This window comes from Marmota flaviventris, chromosome 2 (assembly GCF_047511675.1).
Source record: "Marmota flaviventris isolate mMarFla1 chromosome 2, mMarFla1.hap1, whole genome shotgun sequence".
Lineage (NCBI taxonomy): Eukaryota > Metazoa > Chordata > Mammalia > Rodentia > Sciuridae > Marmota > Marmota flaviventris.
The window spans coordinates 43,848,819-43,868,861 of NC_092499.1; the positions used below are offsets into that span (position 1 = coordinate 43,848,819).

At 34.0% G+C, this 20,043-nt stretch overlaps 2 protein-coding genes across 14 annotated transcripts in view; one reads left to right on the plus strand and one right to left on the minus strand.

Annotated features, from left to right (window-relative positions):
- Nucleotides 1-20,043, plus strand: part of Ap4s1 (adaptor related protein complex 4 subunit sigma 1) — a 73,135-nt gene that overhangs the window by 49,649 nt on the left and 3,443 nt on the right. The window contains exon 5 of the mRNA XM_071607824.1: nucleotides 19,974-20,041. Within this exon, the coding sequence (XP_071463925.1) occupies nucleotides 19,974-20,033 (60 nt within the window). The 3' untranslated portion in view covers nucleotides 20,034-20,041. The remainder of the gene's footprint in view (nucleotides 1-19,973; nucleotides 20,042-20,043) is intronic.
- The window catches only part of Hectd1 (HECT domain E3 ubiquitin protein ligase 1), a 98,233-nt gene that overhangs the window by 12,639 nt on the left and 65,551 nt on the right, over nucleotides 1-20,043 (minus strand). For 2 of the 13 annotated variants that reach the window (XM_027929817.2, XM_071607807.1), the window contains 12 exons: nucleotides 19,307-19,441; nucleotides 18,229-18,368; nucleotides 17,653-17,976; nucleotides 16,296-16,462; nucleotides 16,025-16,201; nucleotides 11,783-12,619; nucleotides 10,881-11,102; nucleotides 10,022-10,051; nucleotides 7,096-7,229; nucleotides 3,891-4,013; nucleotides 3,377-3,533; nucleotides 1,204-1,426 (listed from right to left, as the gene is read on the minus strand). In XM_027929817.2, coding sequence (XP_027785618.1) covers nucleotides 1,204-1,426; nucleotides 3,377-3,533; nucleotides 3,891-4,013; nucleotides 7,096-7,229; nucleotides 10,022-10,051; nucleotides 10,881-11,102; nucleotides 11,783-12,619; nucleotides 16,025-16,201; nucleotides 16,296-16,462; nucleotides 17,653-17,976; nucleotides 18,229-18,368; nucleotides 19,307-19,441 — 2,669 coding nt within the window. The remainder of the gene's footprint in view (nucleotides 1-1,203; nucleotides 1,427-3,376; nucleotides 3,534-3,890; nucleotides 4,014-7,095; nucleotides 7,230-10,021; nucleotides 10,052-10,880; nucleotides 11,103-11,782; nucleotides 12,620-16,024; nucleotides 16,202-16,295; nucleotides 16,463-17,652; nucleotides 17,977-18,228; nucleotides 18,369-19,306; nucleotides 19,442-20,043) is intronic. The other 11 variants (XM_071607808.1, XM_071607803.1, XM_071607810.1 and 8 more) reach the window with 8 other exon arrangements.

Genomic DNA, 20,043 nt, shown 5'->3' on the forward strand with positions numbered 1-20,043 from the left:
CTAGTTAATTCAAATGTAAATGATATTCTTTAAAAAGTGAATGAATGATGTCCTTTACTAAACATTCTTGCATTGAACACTGAACTAAAGAATATTTAAGAAAAAAATGTAAGTTGTTAAACATAGGACAGAAACCATATTTCTAAATCTATTAGCATTATTGCAAAGAAAACAGACATCAAAATTAGAACTTTTAAAGATGTGAAAAAATGATTTATACCAACTGTTATGACATTCAAGCTACTGTAAAATAAAATGGAATAAGAAATAGTTTTTATGTATCTATATGGAAAAAAGACTAGAAATAATGAGAAGACCTTATGCTCATAAACATGTATATAAAAGGCATCAGAATTTTGTACTGTAGTACAAAATTGAAGGTAGGCTATTCTGTGTTCTACCTCAAAAGAGCCTACATTACTTTTATTGGACATTATATAAAATTATCAGTGATGTTAAGAAAAATGAGAAGATACAGTAGTAAAAATGAAGTTACAATAAGGATGATAATAATACAATTAAATGTTTATGTTATTAATATTATGAAACATTTTATAGGTAATTTTTTTTTGAAAGCAGTGACACTTTAAGTATATTAAGAACCTACTCCTCATAACTGGCCTCATTTTACAGATTAAGAAAGTAAGGCACAAAATGTTAAATATGCCCCACGTTACTGATAATTATCTGTATAAATGAAAAATCCCGAAGTAAGGAATTAATAGAAAATAGTGCTTCATACACAATCTCCATCAAAAAGTTCAAATGACATTTTCAACAATTATTACATAGTTAGTCCAGCTCAGTTAGCTGGTGTACATCTGTAATCCCAGCAACTCAGAAGGCTGAGGCAGGAGGATTACAAAGTCAAGGCCAGCCACAGGTACTTAGCAAGGCCTTAAGCAATTTAATGAGACCCTGTCTCAAAATAAACAATAAAAGGGATGGGGATGTAGTTCAGTGTTAAACTCTCCCTGGGTTAAATCCCTATTCCCCTCCCCAAAAAAGATCTAGATTATTTCTAAATGTCCTTCCAGTTCTAAAACAACATCAGGAGACAAAAATACTCTCTTATGTTCCTGTACATTAATGGAAAATGAAACAAATCATCTGTTCCTACAATCCAAAAATACAGAAAAATAATGCTTCTTGGCTCATATGCTATAAACATGTCTTTTTAAACATTAAGTTAAAATCTCTTACGTGTATGTTGGCTCCCAAATACGCCTAAGTTTATCTGATTTCACATTGCCATTACAGGACAACTGAAGTAATTTTTGTACATAGTAAAATATGGTTGATCTGAAATTGGTGAGTGGTAATTCAACTTCACGAGTTGTTCCAAGACCTGTTACTTTCAAAGTGAGGGCTAATCGAGGTGATGGAGTACATTCAACTTCTTCCAAGAGCTCTGAATGAGGTGTTCCTAAAATTTTTAGAAGACATGTAAAAAAACAATCATACGAAAATAAGCAGTCCAGGAAGAACACTGCACTGTAAGAAAGTGTACATGAAATTCAAATCCTTCTTCCATATATTAGCGTTAGCTACTTAAGACTCTCCTGACTTCAACTTTCTTTTTTAATGGAAACAATTAAAAGTTAAAGGCTGAGTTAAGAATATAATAAGATAGCCGGGTGCCTATAATCCTAGCAGCTCAAGAGGCGAAGTGACACTTTAAGTATATTAAGAACCCACTCCTCATAACCAGAAGGATCAGGAGTTTAAAGCCAGCCTCCTCAGCAACCTAAGCAACTCAGCAAGACTCTGTCTCTAAATAAAATACAAAAAAGGGCTGGGGGTGTGGCTCAGTGGTTAAGCACCTCTGGGTTCAATTATCGCTCCCCCCCAAAAAAGAATATAATTGGAAGGATAGATACATATAGTATGGATTTTATTTTTATTTGGAAACACATGTATGAATAACTGAATGAATACTTATAAAACATTCTAATTTTACAAAATGAGAAAAGTAAAATTATCCATAATTTTATATTCAGATACTTCTGAGTCAATAACCTTTCAAACCTTTTTCTTTGTGGTACAAGGGATTGAACCCAAGGGTACTTAAGCACTAAGCAACATCCCCAGCCAATTTTATTTTATTTTTTAAATTGTAGGTGGACAAAATGCCTTTATTTTTATTTATTTTTATGTGGTGCTGAGGATTAAACCCAGTGCCTCACCCATGCTAGATGTGCACTCTACCACTGAGCAACAAACCCAACCCCCCAGTTTTACTTTTTGAGACAGGGTCTCACTAGGTTGCTTACAGCCTCAATAAATTGCTAAGTCTGGCTTAGAAACTCTGATCCTCCTGCCTCAGCCTCCCAAGCCTCTGGGATTATAGGTGTGTGTTACCATGCCCAGCAACCTACCTTCCAAACTTTTACTTACACTATATATGTAAATTGTGAGGTAAACACACACACACAAATATAATTAGGTTGATAAATATATTTGTTGTTGAACTCTCTTCTTTTTAATAGCTCATGAAACTTTTCTTAGTATCATGATAGTCTTAAGGCAATTTTCAATTTTTGATAATATAAATACTTTTAAAGTCATAAGTCATTTTGAGGTTTGCACCAGCTTGGCCTACATTAATATTCTTAGGGGAAGGGTTTTTTGGGGGGGTTTTGGTTTGGTTTGGTGCTGGGGATTGAACTCAGGAGCACTCAACCACTGAGCTATATCCCCACCACCCATTTTGTATTTTATTTAGAGACAGCGTCTCACTGAGTCATGTAGCACCTCACTTTTGCTGAGGCTGACTTTGAACTCACAATCCTCCTGCCTCAGGCTCCTAAGTTGCTGAGATTTACAGGCAGGCACCAAAAATGTCCCACTTTTAAATAATGCCTTGCTTTAAAGACTGTACAAATACAAAACACATGGAGTTTTTAAAAATTTTTAAATAATTTGTGGGTTGAGTATGCAGTTCAGTGTTTGAATGCATGCCTAAAACACACAAGGTCCTAGGTTCAATCTCAGCAGTACCAATACCACTCCAAAATTATAATTTATTCCTCTAAAACATCGGCCTTTTCAAGGACTGATTAAAAACTTTTCCAAAAGAAGCATATATAAGCAGGTAATAAATAACCTTACTGGGGCTAGGGTTGTGGCTCAGTGATAGAGAGCTCGCCTAGCATGCACGAGGCACTGGGTTCAATTCTCAGCACCACATAAATGCAAAATAAAGATACTGTGTCCACCTAAAACTTATATATATATATATAAAACGTATCTGCCTTGTTTATTAGGGAGGGAAAAAACATAGCTTAAAAAAAAAAAAAGAAAGAAATCTTACTTTTCCAACTGTAGATAAGTAAATATCTGTTAAATTAAATGACTAAACTAAGACAAACTATACCTGGGGGTGGAATTTCTAGGTCAGTTGTCTGCTGGACGTTCGTACGACCTGGTCTAGGATCAAAAGCAGGAACTAAAGCAGAAAACTGCCGCTTTAGCACATAATCATCATCCCATGTTCTCCGGCGTCCTCCTTTAGTCTCATACTCTTCTTCTTCCTATTAAAACAAAATCCCACATACAGTTCAACATTACAAGATGAATTGTTATTTTTCCATAAGTAATGTACTATCTACAATATAAAATAAATGTTAAGCAGTTCTTTACAGCTATTTTACTTCCTTATTTTACCATATCACTTAGGCATAGAATGATAAAGAGGTTTTAAGTATGAAAATTGCCAGAGAAATCAGAATTTACTTGTAATTTGGAAGCCACACAGTAGGAGATATTTCATTTTGCAACTCTCATAGCTGCCTCCTCTCCACCTCAAATGCACCCACATATTACTGTAGATGTTTTGGTTGGTGTTTTTCTGTGTATAAAAATTATTAAAATAAACATGACAATATTACCTGCTCCCCAATAGGTCGGCTCCCTGCTCCGGCAGGGACCTGTGGTAGCTGCGAGGTAACGGCATGATGTGTTACATCAGAGCGGGAACCAGCTCTACGTTGCAGGGATGGACGTCTTAGAATCTGAAGTTAAAAAATGCCAAGAGACACAAGTCTAATTATTTGACCAATACACGTGCCCACCATTTGGCCCTTCCTGAAACTATCAATCCATATTAACAAAAGTATCACTAAAAAAAACCTTTCACATGGCGCTGGGGTTGTGGCTCAGTGGCAGAGCGCTTGCCTAGCATGTGTGAGGCGCTGGGTTTGATCCTCAGCACCACATATAAATAAATAAATAATAAAGGTACAACAACAACTAAAAAATACTAATTTAAAAAAAAAAAACTTTTACATAATCATCATCCCATATTCTTTATTAGTTATCTCCAGAAGTTATAAATTCAATGTTTTAAATTCATGAAGTATTTTATACTATACTCCTTTGTAAAGAAATATGCTAACATGCTTTCTTCTCTTTTTCTTGTTGGTTTTGGGGGAATAGGGATTGAACCCTAGGGTGTTTTACCACTGAGCCACATCACCAGTCCTTATTTTTTTATTTTGAAACAGGGTCTCACTAAGTAACTTAGAGCCTCGCTAAATTGGTGAGGCTGGCCTCAAACTTGCAATCCTCCTGCCTCACTCAGCCTCCCAAACTGCTGGGATAACAGGCATATGCTGCCACACCCAGCATTAATGTGTTTTCTAAGCAATGTATACTAAGAAAGCATTTTGAGGATTTCTTCACCACACAAAAAAATTCAACGTTTTTTTAATATTTAACATTTTAGAAAAATAAATTCATGGGCTGGGGTTGTGTTCAGCGGTAGAATGCTCACCTCACACGTGCGAGACACTGGGTTCGATACTCAGCACCACATACAAAAATAAACGAGTGAAATAAAGGTGTGTGTACAACTACAACTAAAAAATAAATATTAAAAAAAAAAGAAAAAGAAAAAGAAACTCATAATATATAGGACTGGGGTTGTGACTCAGTGGTAGAGCGCTCACCTAGCATGTGTGAGGCCCTGGGTTCGATCCTCAGCACCACATAAAAAATAAAGGTATTTTGTTGGGGTTGGGGTTATAGCTCAGTGGTAGAGTGCTTGCCTAGCATGTGTGAGGCACTGGGTTCAATTCTCAGCACCACATATAAGTAAATAAATAAAGGTCAATCAACAAGTAAAAAAAATTTTTTTAAAATAGGAAAATAAAATAAAGGACATCAGAGGCATGACTTTAAATTATAAAACAATCATAGTGGTTGATTAAGAGTTTTGAATTATACAGCTAAGATTGGGTTCCAATTTTCTACCTAACTCTGATAATATGAGCAAATTATGGTTTTATGACTCTGCCTCATTCCTCCATGTTATGACTGTTAAGAAAATACATGGATATCCTTGTAAAACAGTAGAAACTAAAAAAAAAAAAAAAAAAAAAAACTTTTAAGAGTTTAAGACTTGTGGTCAGCTAGGCTCATGTCTATAATCCCAGTGACTTAGGAAGCTTACAGGTTTGAGGCCATGCTAGGCAATTTAGTGAGACCCTAAGTAACTTAATGAGACCTTGTCTCAAAAAATTCAAAGGACTGGTAATAATATCCATCTCGGAGGTAACTGGTGGAGTGTGTACTTGGCACACTACAGGTTGTGGATTTAATCCCTAGCACAAAAAGTGGGGAGGGGGCTGCCCTGAGAATATAGCGCAGTGGTTAGGCACCCCTGGTAGTGCAATTGCCCCTAAGTTCACAAACCTTTGAACCTGTTTTAAAAAAAAAAATGGTGTATGAAATTTTAGTAGTTTTCAAATACAAAGAGATTCATCAAAGCCAAGATTTAAAAAACCCAGCTTTAGGGCTGGGGTTGTGGCTTGCCTAGCATGTGTGAGGCACTGGGTTCGATCGATTCTCAGCACCATGTATCAATAAATAAAATAAAGGTCCACTGAAAACTAAAAAAGCTCTATTTTGTATTTTATTTAGAGACAGGGTCTCAGTGAATTGCTTAGTGCCTCGCTAAGTTGCTGAAACTGGCTTTGAACTCATGATTCTCCTGTCTCAGCCTCCTGAGTCGCTGGGATTACACAGGTTGCCACCACATGCAGCTAAAAAAGTGTTTTATTCTTAACCACTGTTTTCAAACTGGTGCCATATATCCTTCCTGCAAAGTTTAATTATGACTTAGTTTTTCCTCTCTTCAATTATTAACATCCTATAATAACCCAATAACCCAATCAACAAATGGCCCAAGAAACTGAACAGACACTTCTCAGAAGAGGATATACGATCAATCAACAAACATATGAAAAAATGTTCAACATCTCTAGCAATTACAGAAATGCATATCAAAACTACTCTAAGATTTTATCTCACTCCAGTCAGAATGGCAGCTATCAAGAATACAAACAACAATAAATGTTGGCGAGGATGTGGGGAAAAAGGTACACTCATATATTGCTGGTGGGACTGCAATGTGGTGTAGCCAATCTGGAAAGCAGTATGGAGATTCCTTGGAAAACTGGGAATGGAACTATCATTTGACCCAACTATCCCACTCCTTGGTTTATACCCAAAGGACTTAAAAACAGCATACTACAGGGACACAGCCATATCAATGTTTATAGCAGCACAATTCACAATAGCTAAACTGTGGAACCAACCCAGATGCCCCCCAGTAGATGAATGGAAAGGGAAACTTTGGTATATATACACAGTGGAACATTGCTTAGCATTAAAAGAAAATAAAATCATGGGACTTGCAGGTAAATGGATTGAGTTGGAGCATATAATGCTAAATGAAGCAAGCCAATCCCAAAAAACCAAAGGTCGAACGTTTTCTTTGATGTGAGGATGCTGATTCATAATGGTGATGGGGGGTGGGGGAGCATGGGAGGAAAGGAGAAACTTTAGATTCAGCAAAGGGGAGGGGGGAATGGAGGGGCAAAGAAGGTAGGAATGATGGTGGAATGAGTTAGACATCATTACCCTAAGTACACGTATGGAGACACAAATGGTGTGAAAATATTTTGTGTACAATCAGTGACATGAGAAATTGTGCTCTATATGTGTAATACATTCTGCATCATGTATAACAAATTAGAATAAATAATTTTAAAATCCTATCTTAGTGAAAAGAAAGGGGGACTTTCTCTCTACCATAACCTCCTCGTATTCTTGATCCTCTTGATTGTCATCTTCATTCTCATCATCTTCCTCATCAGGCTCAGGCAAATCCTCATCATCATCTAGCTCAGCTAACAGAGTACTGGCACGGCAGCTATCAAGAAAATCTAGAAAACAAAACCAACAACCTACTGTCAACACAATTAACAAGAATAGCAAGGTAAATGCATTTTAGACCATACAAAACAGAGGTAAAAAAGGTTCAAGTTTATAAAGACCATTGAATGATACCACCCATCTTCCACCACCACACATACATGATTAATAATGGGAAATAGTCAAAAGCCTGGTAGAAAACAACATAGGATAACAGATGACTATAAACTATATTTGCATCTACAAAATCATTATATAAAAGGGTAACCATGAAGGCTGTTTTTAACAAAGACAACCCTATCATTCTCTAAATATTGCAGGAATATACCATATTCCACAATATGGTGGAAAGAAACACTTTGGATTAATTCATTCTACCTGCAAATATCTATTGGGCATATGCTATGTGCCAAGAACAGAGTTAGGCACTAGGTGCATATATAGTTATAACCAAAACAGACATGGTCTCAGTCTCTATTAGCCTATAAGAGACAAGGGCATTTAACAAGTAAAAAATAAATATATAAATATAAGCTATAAAAGATCTTATGAAGGAAACAAAAGCCAATCAGTGAATCCTGGCTTTAGACCTGGCATGTTACTTAATAATAACTACTTAAGAATAATGAATATTTGCTATGAAATAATATAAATAGCATCTTTCAATTATCTACCACATAGGAAGTTCAATAATCTTGAATTTCTTTTATCTCCTTCCTTCTTAGGATCTCTCCCCCAGTGAAGATTTGGGTCAAATTTACATTGTCCCACATATACAAGAATGCTAACAAGTTGTTCTTAAGAACTGAAAACAAGCCAGGCATGGTGGCACAGACCCTTAATCCCAGGCACTCAGGAGGCTGAGGCAGGAGGATCTTAGAGTTCAAAGCCAGCCTCAGGAACAATGAGGTGCTAAGCAACTCAGTGAGACCTTGTCTCTAAATAAAATACAAAATAGGGTTGGGCATGTGGCTCAGTGGTCAAGTGCCCCTGAGTTCAATCCCTGGTACCCCTCCCCCAGAAAAAAGTATGCTCAATGGCATAGATTTGCAAGGAAATATTAAAGGTCAAAGATCAGTAAGAAGCCAGGCGTGGCGGCGCACACCGGTAATCCTAGCAGCTTGGGAGGCTGAGGCAGGAGGATCATGAGTTCAAAGTCAGCATCAGCAAAAGCGAGACACTAAGCAACTCAGTGAAACCCTGTCTCTAATAAAATACAAAAACTAGGGCTGGGGATGTGGCTCAGTGGTCAAGTGCCCCTGAGTTCAATCCCTGGTACAAAAGAAAAAAAAAAGAAGAATTGAAAATGAAAAGAGAACTAATGAGGTTAAAAACGAAGTTTTTACTGGATCTGGAAGGGGATTAAAAACCCCTAAAATAATATCAGAACTGAACATAAGAGGTACTCTATATTCTTAAAGAACTTCCAGAAGGTTATTTATAAGAAACTTGCATCTACACACCTTTGAACCAAATATGTTTTTAGTCTAATAATTAGAGGACTATATATTTAATATAAGTCCTTCTGCCTCCTAGCTCTTCAGGAGGCTGAGGCAGAAGGATCACATTTATTGGATGACCAATCAAAGGAAGAGACCTGATACTAAATGAATTTTTAAGATCACATTTTCTAACATTTAATGTTCTGAAATCAGAATATGTATCACAATTGCTGACAAGACACAGCATTTTAAGTGGGCAACATTTTTAGCTTTAGGAATATAAAAAATGGTGTCTTATAATTAATGGCATCTTAAATTTGATAATATATATAACCCCTAAGATATAAGAAGGGCCATCTTGTAATTTACATAGCAATTCTCATGAACAGGATATCGTGGTACAGAAAATAAACCAATTCTATTTTTGGTTTATCACTTATGGAACACACAACTTTATATACTCAAATTTGTCTCTGATACGTTACAATTTACTGAAGTCAATTTTTCTCATTTTCCCTTTTTTCATACAATAGTCAAATCATAGTTTTCAAAATGTCACAATAAAAGTTTACATTGCACACATAGATATTAGAAGAAGTGATGTTATTCTGATCCTTTATACTAGCAGACTTAAAAGAGTCATAAAGTTTTAGGAAAGAAGAAAAAGAAATTTTCAGAACCTAAAAATAATTTTAAAAACTGACTAGTAGTCCTAACTTTTAACTACTTTTCCTCACTAGCATATCTAGTTTTCCTAAACTTCACATGACTAGTAACTAAAGCCTGAAGTTAACATATTAACAAATGAGTAGGAAGGGAAAGAGGGCCCCTCTGAGAAATAATACATTTGAAAATAACAATAAATTTTAAGACTGGTGTAATAATCATCATCATTTTTGAAAATACACTTAACAGGCAAAGTAGAAACAGAAATTCCACTTTCCAAAAAAACGTAAAACATCAGATCAAATTTTTTGACTTTGGATAAGAGAGGCCAGAGACTCAGGGGGAAAAAAAAAATCACGGGGCATGGTATAGTGTAATACACAACTATAATCCTAGGTCTTCAGGAGGCTGAGGCAGAAGGATCACAAGTTTAAGGCCAACATGGGCAACTTAGCAAGATTCTGTCTCTAAATAAAAAAAAGGCTCAGATTATAGCTCAGTGGTAGAGTTCTAGGTCCCAGTTTCAAGTCCCAAAGAAAGAGAGAGAGAGAGAGAGAGAGAGAGAGCCTATTGAAAGGAGGTTAAATAGTACTTAAAATATATCTTCATATAAATTTTGTCTTTGAAATTACAAAAAACAATTGTTAAATAAAGAAGAGGGCTGGGGGGCCGTAGCTCAGTGTTAGGGTGCTCACCTAGCATGTGTGAGGCCTGGGTTCCTAGCACTGAAAAAGGAAAAAAAAAAAAAGAATAGGTGATATGATCAAGGATGTGTGTAAAGGGTACTCAAACAATCATGGGAATGCAAGTTTTTTGGAAGACAATTTAGTAGTTACTCTTTTAGGAATTTATCCTAAAGAAACATACAAATACAATCATTTCAAATCTTGTAGAAACCCATTCAACAATGTGAAAATATTTTCAAATGGTACTAAATTAAAAGAGCTGGCTAAAAAGATACAATCTCTTTTTACTAAAAACAAAACATACATATGACATGCCCCAAATCAGATTTAAAATGTGAGGACTAGATGGTTTTAATTTTCTTCTACATTTTCTAGAAAGTATCACTTTTCTAATAAAATACACATTTCAATTGAATCAAATAACTGCATCTCTGACTACAGCATAGAAGACATGATGATATAACTCTAACATTTTCTAAGCAAAATTTAATTAACTAACAAAATTCAAATGTTACCCAATTAGGGAAATTATTTCCAGAAGACCCTGGTAATATCAAGGAATATCACTTTACAAAGCTTATTAATATATCGCTTCTTTTATTGATAAAGGTGCAAATATCTTTGTTTACTACAGTTCTTCATTAAACACAAAAGTAAAAAAGGATAATAACACATCTAAGTTCCTAGAGTGTACTTTCTTTATAATCATGAATTTTTTAATAGTCTCTCCATCTTACATAAAGTTCCCATATTTATAAGAAGGAATAATTCTTTTTAAACTAAAAGTTAAAAATATCCCATGAGATAAATGTAATAAAAGCATCATTACATAAATTTCTAAATAATTTTACTTTAAACTATAACTTACCATATAAGGAATATTCTGCTTCCTGACCTGTATCACTCTCACTGGAAGTTGATGTGAGGCTGGTGGTTAAAGTATTACTTAACGACTGACCAACTGATAAAACTGTTGTCGCTGTAGCTACATTGCTGCTGCTAGTAACACTGGATGTTGACATAGTCACTGTGGATGTAGTACCAGGTGTGGTCAAATTGGGAAAACTCTGAGCACCCATAAGAGGAGAAGCTAAACATAAAAAATAAAGCAAATCAGTATAAATAGGCAGAACTGTAGGAACCTTGAAGAAAAACAAGATTTACATTTTTTAGAGTTCATGAAACACACTAATAATAAAAGGCTGAAAAGCAACAACTTTGGGAACCCAACTGAAATCCAACTAAAAATTCTTGTTTTTATAGTACTGTTATTTTTAAAAATATAAAGCCTAGCTTTTTAAAAAAATGAAACAAGCAATGAAAATAATTCCCAATTTATTTTTCAAGGGAATTAGTTTGACCCATTAGTCTCTTAAATTAAACAACTTTAAGAAGCTAAAATGAATTCAGGGGCTAAGAAAAAGCTATACCAGGGCAAAGCTTTGGTTTCAATGGACTATAATATTTAATTATTGTTTATTTCTTCATGCAACTTTGCTAAAGCAATTATCACAAAGGAGTGAAAAATGTGTTATTGTTTTATCCTTTTAGAATAAAAGATTCTTTATCATACCTGAGCTCAAGTCTTAAAATACTGTAATTCTATAAAACTTAACCTCATATTCCTGAAGTGTTAAAATCTGATGTCATCTCCAACGTGGTTAATGATCTTGTTAAAGACTGCAGCCACTACACATGAATATATGAGACCCTATTTTATATCCCTCCAGTGGAAAAAGCATGGGGTTCCATAAGGAAAAGCTCACTTACTTGCTGTGCTCATCACATTCCTCCCCAAAGTATTAGTGTTGTTATCACTGCTGCTTCGGCTTAGGTTCATGTTGTTCGTGGCATTAGTCCGTGCTATGTTTGCCACTCTCCTTACAAAACTTTCCAAGCTAGATGTTTCTCTTGAGGACAGATTAGGTACACTTGCACTAGAGCTCATAGGGGCCCCAGCAGCCAACAAAGAACTCACTGACAGTCTGTTACTTGCTGAAGAGCTAAGGGGTCGCTGTGAAGCTGCTTCTTTATTAGTTAATTCAGATACAGAACTAACATCAGGAGAGCTAACACTAACAATTCCCATGGATATTGCACTAGACTCCCCAGGAGTACGAACAGAACTATCAGGGCCTAACTTCCTTTCAGCATTTTCACTTCCCGTTTCCGCTGTTAAGGTGCTCGTGCTTGCACTGGAAGATGACCCTACTTCTGTTTGAGGGACGTTTTCAGCAGATGAAAGAACAACAATTGGTTCATGTACATCAGCTCCTGAAACTATACTGTGTTCCATTACAATTTCTGATCTCCGTTCCGTTTTGGTCGAACCCAAGCTGATGTCGCTGCTACTGGCCACGCTACACACAGAACTGCTGCTTCCTTTTCTACTTGAGGAGCCTGCAGCAGCAGATGTCTTGTCTGGACAGTTGTTTTTCACCAAGCTGCTCCATGATTGCGTTGTGCCTGAAACAGTGGATGAAACAGGTTTGGGTGATGCCACTGTATCAGGGTCGTACCCTGGTGCAAGCTTGAGGTCAAATTTTCCTTCTGCGCCCATACGGTAAGAGTTTGAGCCACCAGCATCCCAGGTGACATCAATCCAGCCTGGAAAGGGACAGGAGTTTGTGAGACCCAGCAGAAAGTAGACAGGAGCGTGTCAGATAGTAGCTCCACAACATGGGATCAGCTTTTCATCAGTGCTGTACTTTCCTGAATTTCTACAATCATTTAAGGTCTGCCAACTAAAATGTAAATTTTTGGACTTAAATCAACTGAAATATTTTTTGACTATACATGATTAATCTAGCTATTTGAAGGTCTGAATTATTAAACTCTCATAATAAAATTATATTAAGGAAAAGAAATATGTACTGTACAAATTTAAAATATGTACTGTACAAAAGATTTCTGGGAAACCTTTTGAAACTCTTATTTTTGAACTGTTGAAGACTAGTGATTTTTTAAAAATAATGTTAGTGGTCGTGTTTACATCTTTTGTGTTATATATCAAATGGAGGAATTTTTAAAAAATTTTAAAAGACTGATGCAAATGGTTAAGTACTGCAGCTTCAGCAAATAAATAAAAAGGTTTTAAATTGTTAGATATGATTACATGGTCAAATTTCTTTCTTAAAAAAGTGCCACCCTACTATCTAAAAAAAGGGCTAAACTCTCTAAAATAAAATATTCATAGATCACTTATAGAAATTTTAGGTTACTAGCTCAAATTAAACATTATATTAGCATTTCGGTTGTGTTCTCAAAGTTCAGTGGTTATTTGATTCTCTTATGATTAAGTTTAATAAATCTGAATAAGCACAGAAAATTTTAAAACAAAACTTAAAAAACAGCTTAGCTCTTATGAGAACCTATATGCTCTAAAGCTAATAATACATAAAGAACTACTGAGCATCATAATATTCAATTTTATAGTTACTCGTATTTGGAAAATACTTAAAAAAAAAAAAAAAAAAAAAGGTTATAAAAGCCCAAAGGGAATCCAAAAAAAGTGGTGGGAGAGAAATTGCCCATTAGAGAGGAAATTAACAATTTTACTATTTTAGTTTTATAAGCCAATTACTTCAGGGAAAAAAGAAAAAAAAAACACAAAAAACATTTACTCTTTTTAAGTATACCAAGCTTTTAGAAAATTTAAAAGTACTTTACCCACACGCACAGAGTGCAAGTTCCAGGATACACATCCACTGACATACTCAGCTGCCCAACCACCCTTACACCAGGTTCATTTATATTTATGATAAAGCTCAGAGGGGTTTAAGTATATTGCATTACCTGTGGGGTTTGTCTGTACATGAGTTCTTTGAAAGGAAAACTGACTGCCCCAAATCTACATAAGTAGCTTAGATGAGATTTCAATTGCTTCAATATATTATGTATACTGAAATAACCTCTGAAGAATCAACACTTTAACTATCTCTTCTGCTATACAGAAAAGCATGAGAAAAGGAAAGGTTCAACAACATTCTAATCCCAAATAAAAATGAGTTTTGTATTGGTAAAAAAAATTATTTCACAGTTCTAATCAAGGTTCAACAACATTCCAATCCCAAATAAAAATGAGTTTTGTATTGGTAAAAAAAATTATTTCACAGTTCTAATCAAATTTATAATCATGTTAGCTTTATCTAGAAGGCAGGAAATCATACTTTTTCTTGATCACTGAAGATCTGAATTTCAAGAAAATGGCTTTACACTGTAAGTAGTCAATATCTGTGAAATAAATGGATATCACTATCAACACAGAGATTCTTCAGAAGGGAGAAAAAATACTAAAAAATGTTAATCATTTAGTAGGCTTGTTTAAACTGGGACCTAAAACCTTTTAGTAGAACTATAAAGAGAGATACACACTATACCTAAATGTAGAGGTATGAAACTCTCAACTCTTCCTATGCCCAAAATGACAAAGACTAGTCATTATTAGAAATGGTTGGCTCAAGTATTTGAAAGTTAAGAACTTTTTGGACATAAAGGTTTTAAACCCAAACTGAATCTCTACATTTGTAATATCAGCAAAGAATAGGCCTTTCTTAAATAATAAATTCTGATACTAAGATTCTTATTTTCTTTTTCTTTTTCATATTTTCTTATGCAGTTATTTCAGCTGACTGTAACCAGAGAAAGATGAACTGCATTCACATGTACCTAACTAGCCTCTTCTTACTAAGTCATACCCTTTGAGGCCAAAACAATTCAGGGGAAACAGAATATAAACTTACTCTAAGAATCAAGATACCTAAAAGCAATGACATTTTAAATTTCTAAATTGAACAGTACTATTGTCATCTCAACTATTACTAGTATCTATAAATTTTGCTTCACTGCAAACTTGCTTTGATTATAATGATTTACAATTAGGGTTTTGTGGTACATAAATTCATTTGATAAATTCAAGGTTCAGAATCATACAAGCAATAAAAATCAAAGGATTTATTTAAATAAATGACTTTGTTATATAAAACACAAATACATTATGAAATTAAAAGTTAGTTTATTCTCCTAAGCACTGTCACTTTAAATTTTTGGTAGAAGTTGAAAATATGAACATTTTATATTTTAATATTAGGCAAAATTGACAGGAATGAATCCACTATTATTTTGGCAAATTATATAATAAATCAGTCTTAGAGTTATTAAAAAAAAAAAATCAGGGTTGGGGTTGTGGCTCAGTGGTAGAGCACTTGCCTCCATGTATGAGGCACTGGGTTTGAGCCTCAGCATGGCATAAGAATAAATAAAAGTATTTTGTCCACCTACAACTAAAAATAAAAAAATCAGCCTCAGTAGTTGCTTTGAGAGTCAAGCAATTTATTATGTGGGTAAGGACTTGATTAAAATCTATACCATCAAAGATTAAAAATGAAATTGATTTACACAGTAAGCCCTACTTAACATAAAAGTTTAAATTCTCCTCCCCAAAGCTGGTAGACCAAGCAGCACTGTGAAATAATCACAATCTACTAAAAAATAGAAGCTGTTTCTGTTCCGTGCTTTCTTGAAAAATAAGTAAAAACGTTAATCCTGTTAAGCATAAGAAATTAGAGCTGAGCCCAAAGGAAACTTGAGAAAAATAAATTTAAAAAAAAAAAAAAAAGGATAAGCTTGATAATCATTTTAAAATGACAGCAGTTTCTAGTCAAAACCCAATACTTTTATTTATTTTTTTTTAATATTTATTTTTTAGGTGTAGTTGGACTCAATGCCTTTATTTTATTTATTTATATGTGGTGCTGAGGATCGAACCCAGGGCCCTATACACACTAGGCGAGCACTCCACTGCTGAGCCAAAACCCCAGCCCCCAAACCCAAGAATTTTAAAATTTCTTTTATTTCTACATAACATTTTTCTAATTTTAAAGTGAAATCATTATCAGTTTTTCTATATAGTCTGGATACTTTTATACAATTTATAAAATTATCCCAAATAACAAAAAAATTCTTAAAATTTAAGTACTTCTATATTATAAGTGCTAAGCTAGACCTACTCACCATTATGTAGTTCTCCTGTGACAGTGCCTTCTCCCTGTGGACTGCCATCCTGATCACGCCATTTCCAATCAAGGCCTCTGATAACACGAGCTCCTGGAACCATATATTTCAGAACTTGGGAGCGTACTAGACGTCTCTGTCTTCTAAGATTAGCTTCTGCTTCTTTAGCTGCTTTCCCTGTAATGGACCAATTTCAGAAATATAATCCAAATCACTTTTTATAAATAAATTGTAGTTAAATTTTTTAAAAAATCTCATATCCTCTATTTACCTAGCTGATCTTCACATACTCCATTTACAGTGCCATAAACTTCAAATCCCGATAGTGAGAGGTAGTGCGTTTGTCCACTAGCATTCTTGCCCATTTGTTTGATTCTCACATGTCTCCACCCTTGCTTTTCATCCTTTGGTGGATCAAGAGGCCAAGTTGCAGTTGACCTATAAATGTGTTATAGAAAAATGTTTTTAAACAGATAAAAAAGATGTTTCACACAGATAAAAAAGAAAAAAGCTGGGAAGATTTCTTCCATAATAGAAAGCTTTAGGAAAAACAAACTTTCATCTTCTTTAAGCAATTCATTACAAGAATCAAGAAATCAATGGGGGAAAGGGTCAAGACACATTAAAAATAAAATGTTTAAATGTATATCATTAGCTGGGCATGGTGGAACATGCCTATAATTGCTGTGACTCCGGAAGCTGTGACAGGAGAACTGCAAGCTCAAGTCAGCCTCAGTAATTTAGCAAGGCCCTAAACAACTTAGTAAGACCCTGTCTCAAAATAAAAAATAAAAAGGGATAGAGATGTGGCTCAGTAGTTAAGGGCCCCTGGGCTCAATCCCCAGTACCCAAACCCCCCAAAAACGTATATTATTAATTTGACTCATAACACTAAAAGATTCAATTAATATCTAAATATAAAACAAAGCTTACAAGGAAAAGAAATAAGCTTTTATGATTAAAAAAGTTCTTTAATTCCTGCTAAGTTTTAAATAATATATTTAAAATTTTTAACTCCAAAGCTTAAAAAGATAGGAAATATTACCTATTAATCCTAATGACAAGAAGCTCTTTTCATAATATGTCAAACACAGAAAGAAATTTAACCCCATATTCTGGTAATGACCCTTGAATGTGACATAATGTATAAGTAAAACTTACGAGGACTGGGGATATTTATCAGTGGCAGAGTGCCTACCTAGCATATGCAAAGCTCTGGATTTGATTCCCAGTACCACAAATAAATAAGCAAAACATAATAGAACAAATTTCTTTGAAATAAAAGCCACTGTTAATTTGTTGAATATTCGTGTGTACAATGTGACTATATGGAGAGTTTATATTAATCCCATTTTTTTTGCTGTTTCTACTCATGTACTAAACACACACATACATATAAAAATTTTAAAATAAATATGCTCAGCTTTTTACAAATCTTTAACCTATACTTTTTGACAAAGTTTCCAATACTTCAAAGCTTTAATACCTAAGTACAGATCAAGTGATTTTGTTTACAAAAAGAAAATCTTGCTTCATTATTTCACAAAGAGAACTCTAGAGTACACAACTATAAAAATAAACAAAGCTTTTTACTGAGTTTTCCAATTTGCAAAGACTCCTCAACTAACCCTGGTTCATTGAGACTGCAGTCATCAACATGGGTATACAAAGAAGTCCAGTTCTGTCCATCTTTGGATACCTGGAAAACCCAATTTCTCAGGGCAGATCTTCCATAACCACGAGCATGACGAAGAGTATATGCTGATGGTATTACCCAGAGACCCAGATCTATGGCAAACCAGGCATTCTTATCATCATTACTATGACAATTTAAAGCTGAATTATCACGACTTAATATGTCTTCCAAGCGACCATACGGTAGATTTCTTCCTTCTGAAGATGTTACTACTACAAGTCCATAAGCAGCTGGATTTACCCATTCATATGCAGTTCTACAGAAAAATAAAGAAAAATTAGAAATTAACATTTCTGCATTTTTTCATTAGCTTTTAAATATAAAATTGTACTAGTTAAATTCTACAATTAGCAACTTAAGACTTTTTTTCTTCATAAGAAGTAATTTAGATAACCTTAAATTTAATCAGCAAGAAAAAAATTCCTTAAACTGCAGGATACTCAAATTTTATTTGACTATCCAGTATTCAGGTGAATACTGCCAGACTAGTTTAAAACGAATAACTTACTTTGCATTTGTCCCAATCCAGTAAATGATTCCATTCTCATCAAAATCATGCTGGTGCCGAAATATAAAATTTTGCCCTTCTCTTAATTTTCGAACAAAAACAAATGAAGATCGGTCAAAATCATACCACTGCTTTGCTACCTAAACCAAGCAAAATATGGAGGACATTCACCTTAATAATGAAATTTTCAAGTTGTTGTTATTATATTTATTTTAATATAACAAATGTTCATTTTATATAGTGTGCGTGTAAGAATATGTAACACCACCATTATGTTTAATTATAATACACTGGTAAAAATATGGAAAAAAATAATTAATTTAAAACCAAAAAATGGTCATTTTAAAATAATGGAAAAATAATTGCCAGCACCAATACATACATACCTACATAAATACTGAATACCATATATAAAAAAAATAGAGGCACCCCACTACTTAATATTGCAGTATTGCTTTTATCTATTTCAATGAATAAAAGATATTGATGATAGCATACAAAAGCATTTTTCAATTATTTTTAATCATCACAAATTTTAATAGCCATATAATATTAAAATTGTTAGAAATAATTATCAATTACCTGTTAAAATAATTTAATTTTTAAAGAAATAATTACACACTTGATTTTTATTGATGGGCATTAAGACTGTATTCACTATTTCAATATTACAAACTAATATAACAAACATCTTTATGTAGAAGGCATTCACAGTGTACACAAGATTATTATTATTTTTTATTTTTTGTCATACTGGGGTTTGGAACTCAGGGCCTTGCACATGCTAGGCAAGCACTCTACTACTGAGCTACATCCACAGCTCTTTTTACTTTTTGAGATAGTGTCTCACCAAGTTGCCCAGGCTGAGCAATTTCCCAAGTCAATGGGATTACAAGCACGTGACATTATGCCTAGCTTAAAAGATTATTTTCTTAAAACTAATTCCTAAAAAAATGGAATTACTGGGTCAAACTATATAACATCATTTAATACATACATCCCTTAACTACTGTTCTGAAAAGCTAAACCACAATAGAGAATGCTTATTTCAGCATATACTTGCAGAACAAAAGCTCACCATTTTTAGGAGATATTGTTCTAGAGATTCAACTGTAGCTAAGGGTTCCATCTTCAACATTCTGCCAGTCCGATCTATCAATGAAGTTTCACCAGGTGCACGTTCCAACCGAAATCGTAATCTTCTTGTAAGTATCTACACAGAAATGATCAAAATTCTTCATAAAAATACCTTTTTTTCCTTAGAAGTGTAAAAATAACCCATGCTACATGACTACAGCAACTGAGATTTATAAAATCTAGCCATAATGAAGAGATTGATGAATAATGTCTATTTTCTGATAATTGTTTTTTTAAATGATCACTGAATAAATGATATTGGCTGTTGAGAAAAAAACAAAGTAAACTTGCCAGAATTTCTAAACAACAAGTATATAATACAAGAGTTCAAGTAAAATTATTATAGAACACTTTAATAGAAATATTAAATCTCTAACTTATAACTTGCAATTTTCCAGGAAAGTTTCTGTAAAGCAACTAACTAGCTTATTCCTTTAAAGATAGAATATACATTATCTAAGGCTAATAATCTTTTTAAGATGCAAGATAGATTTTAATCCAATACACAAGCAACAAGGATAGAACTAGCAATTTTAGGTAGTTGTGTTTCTGTATAAATCTGAACTAATTACTATAAACATTATTAAATATTTACATGTGTATTTCAGACTGCAAAATTACCAGAGGGCACATTCCTGGCCTTCCTGCCTTTGGATCAAATCTCCTAAAATGAAAAGT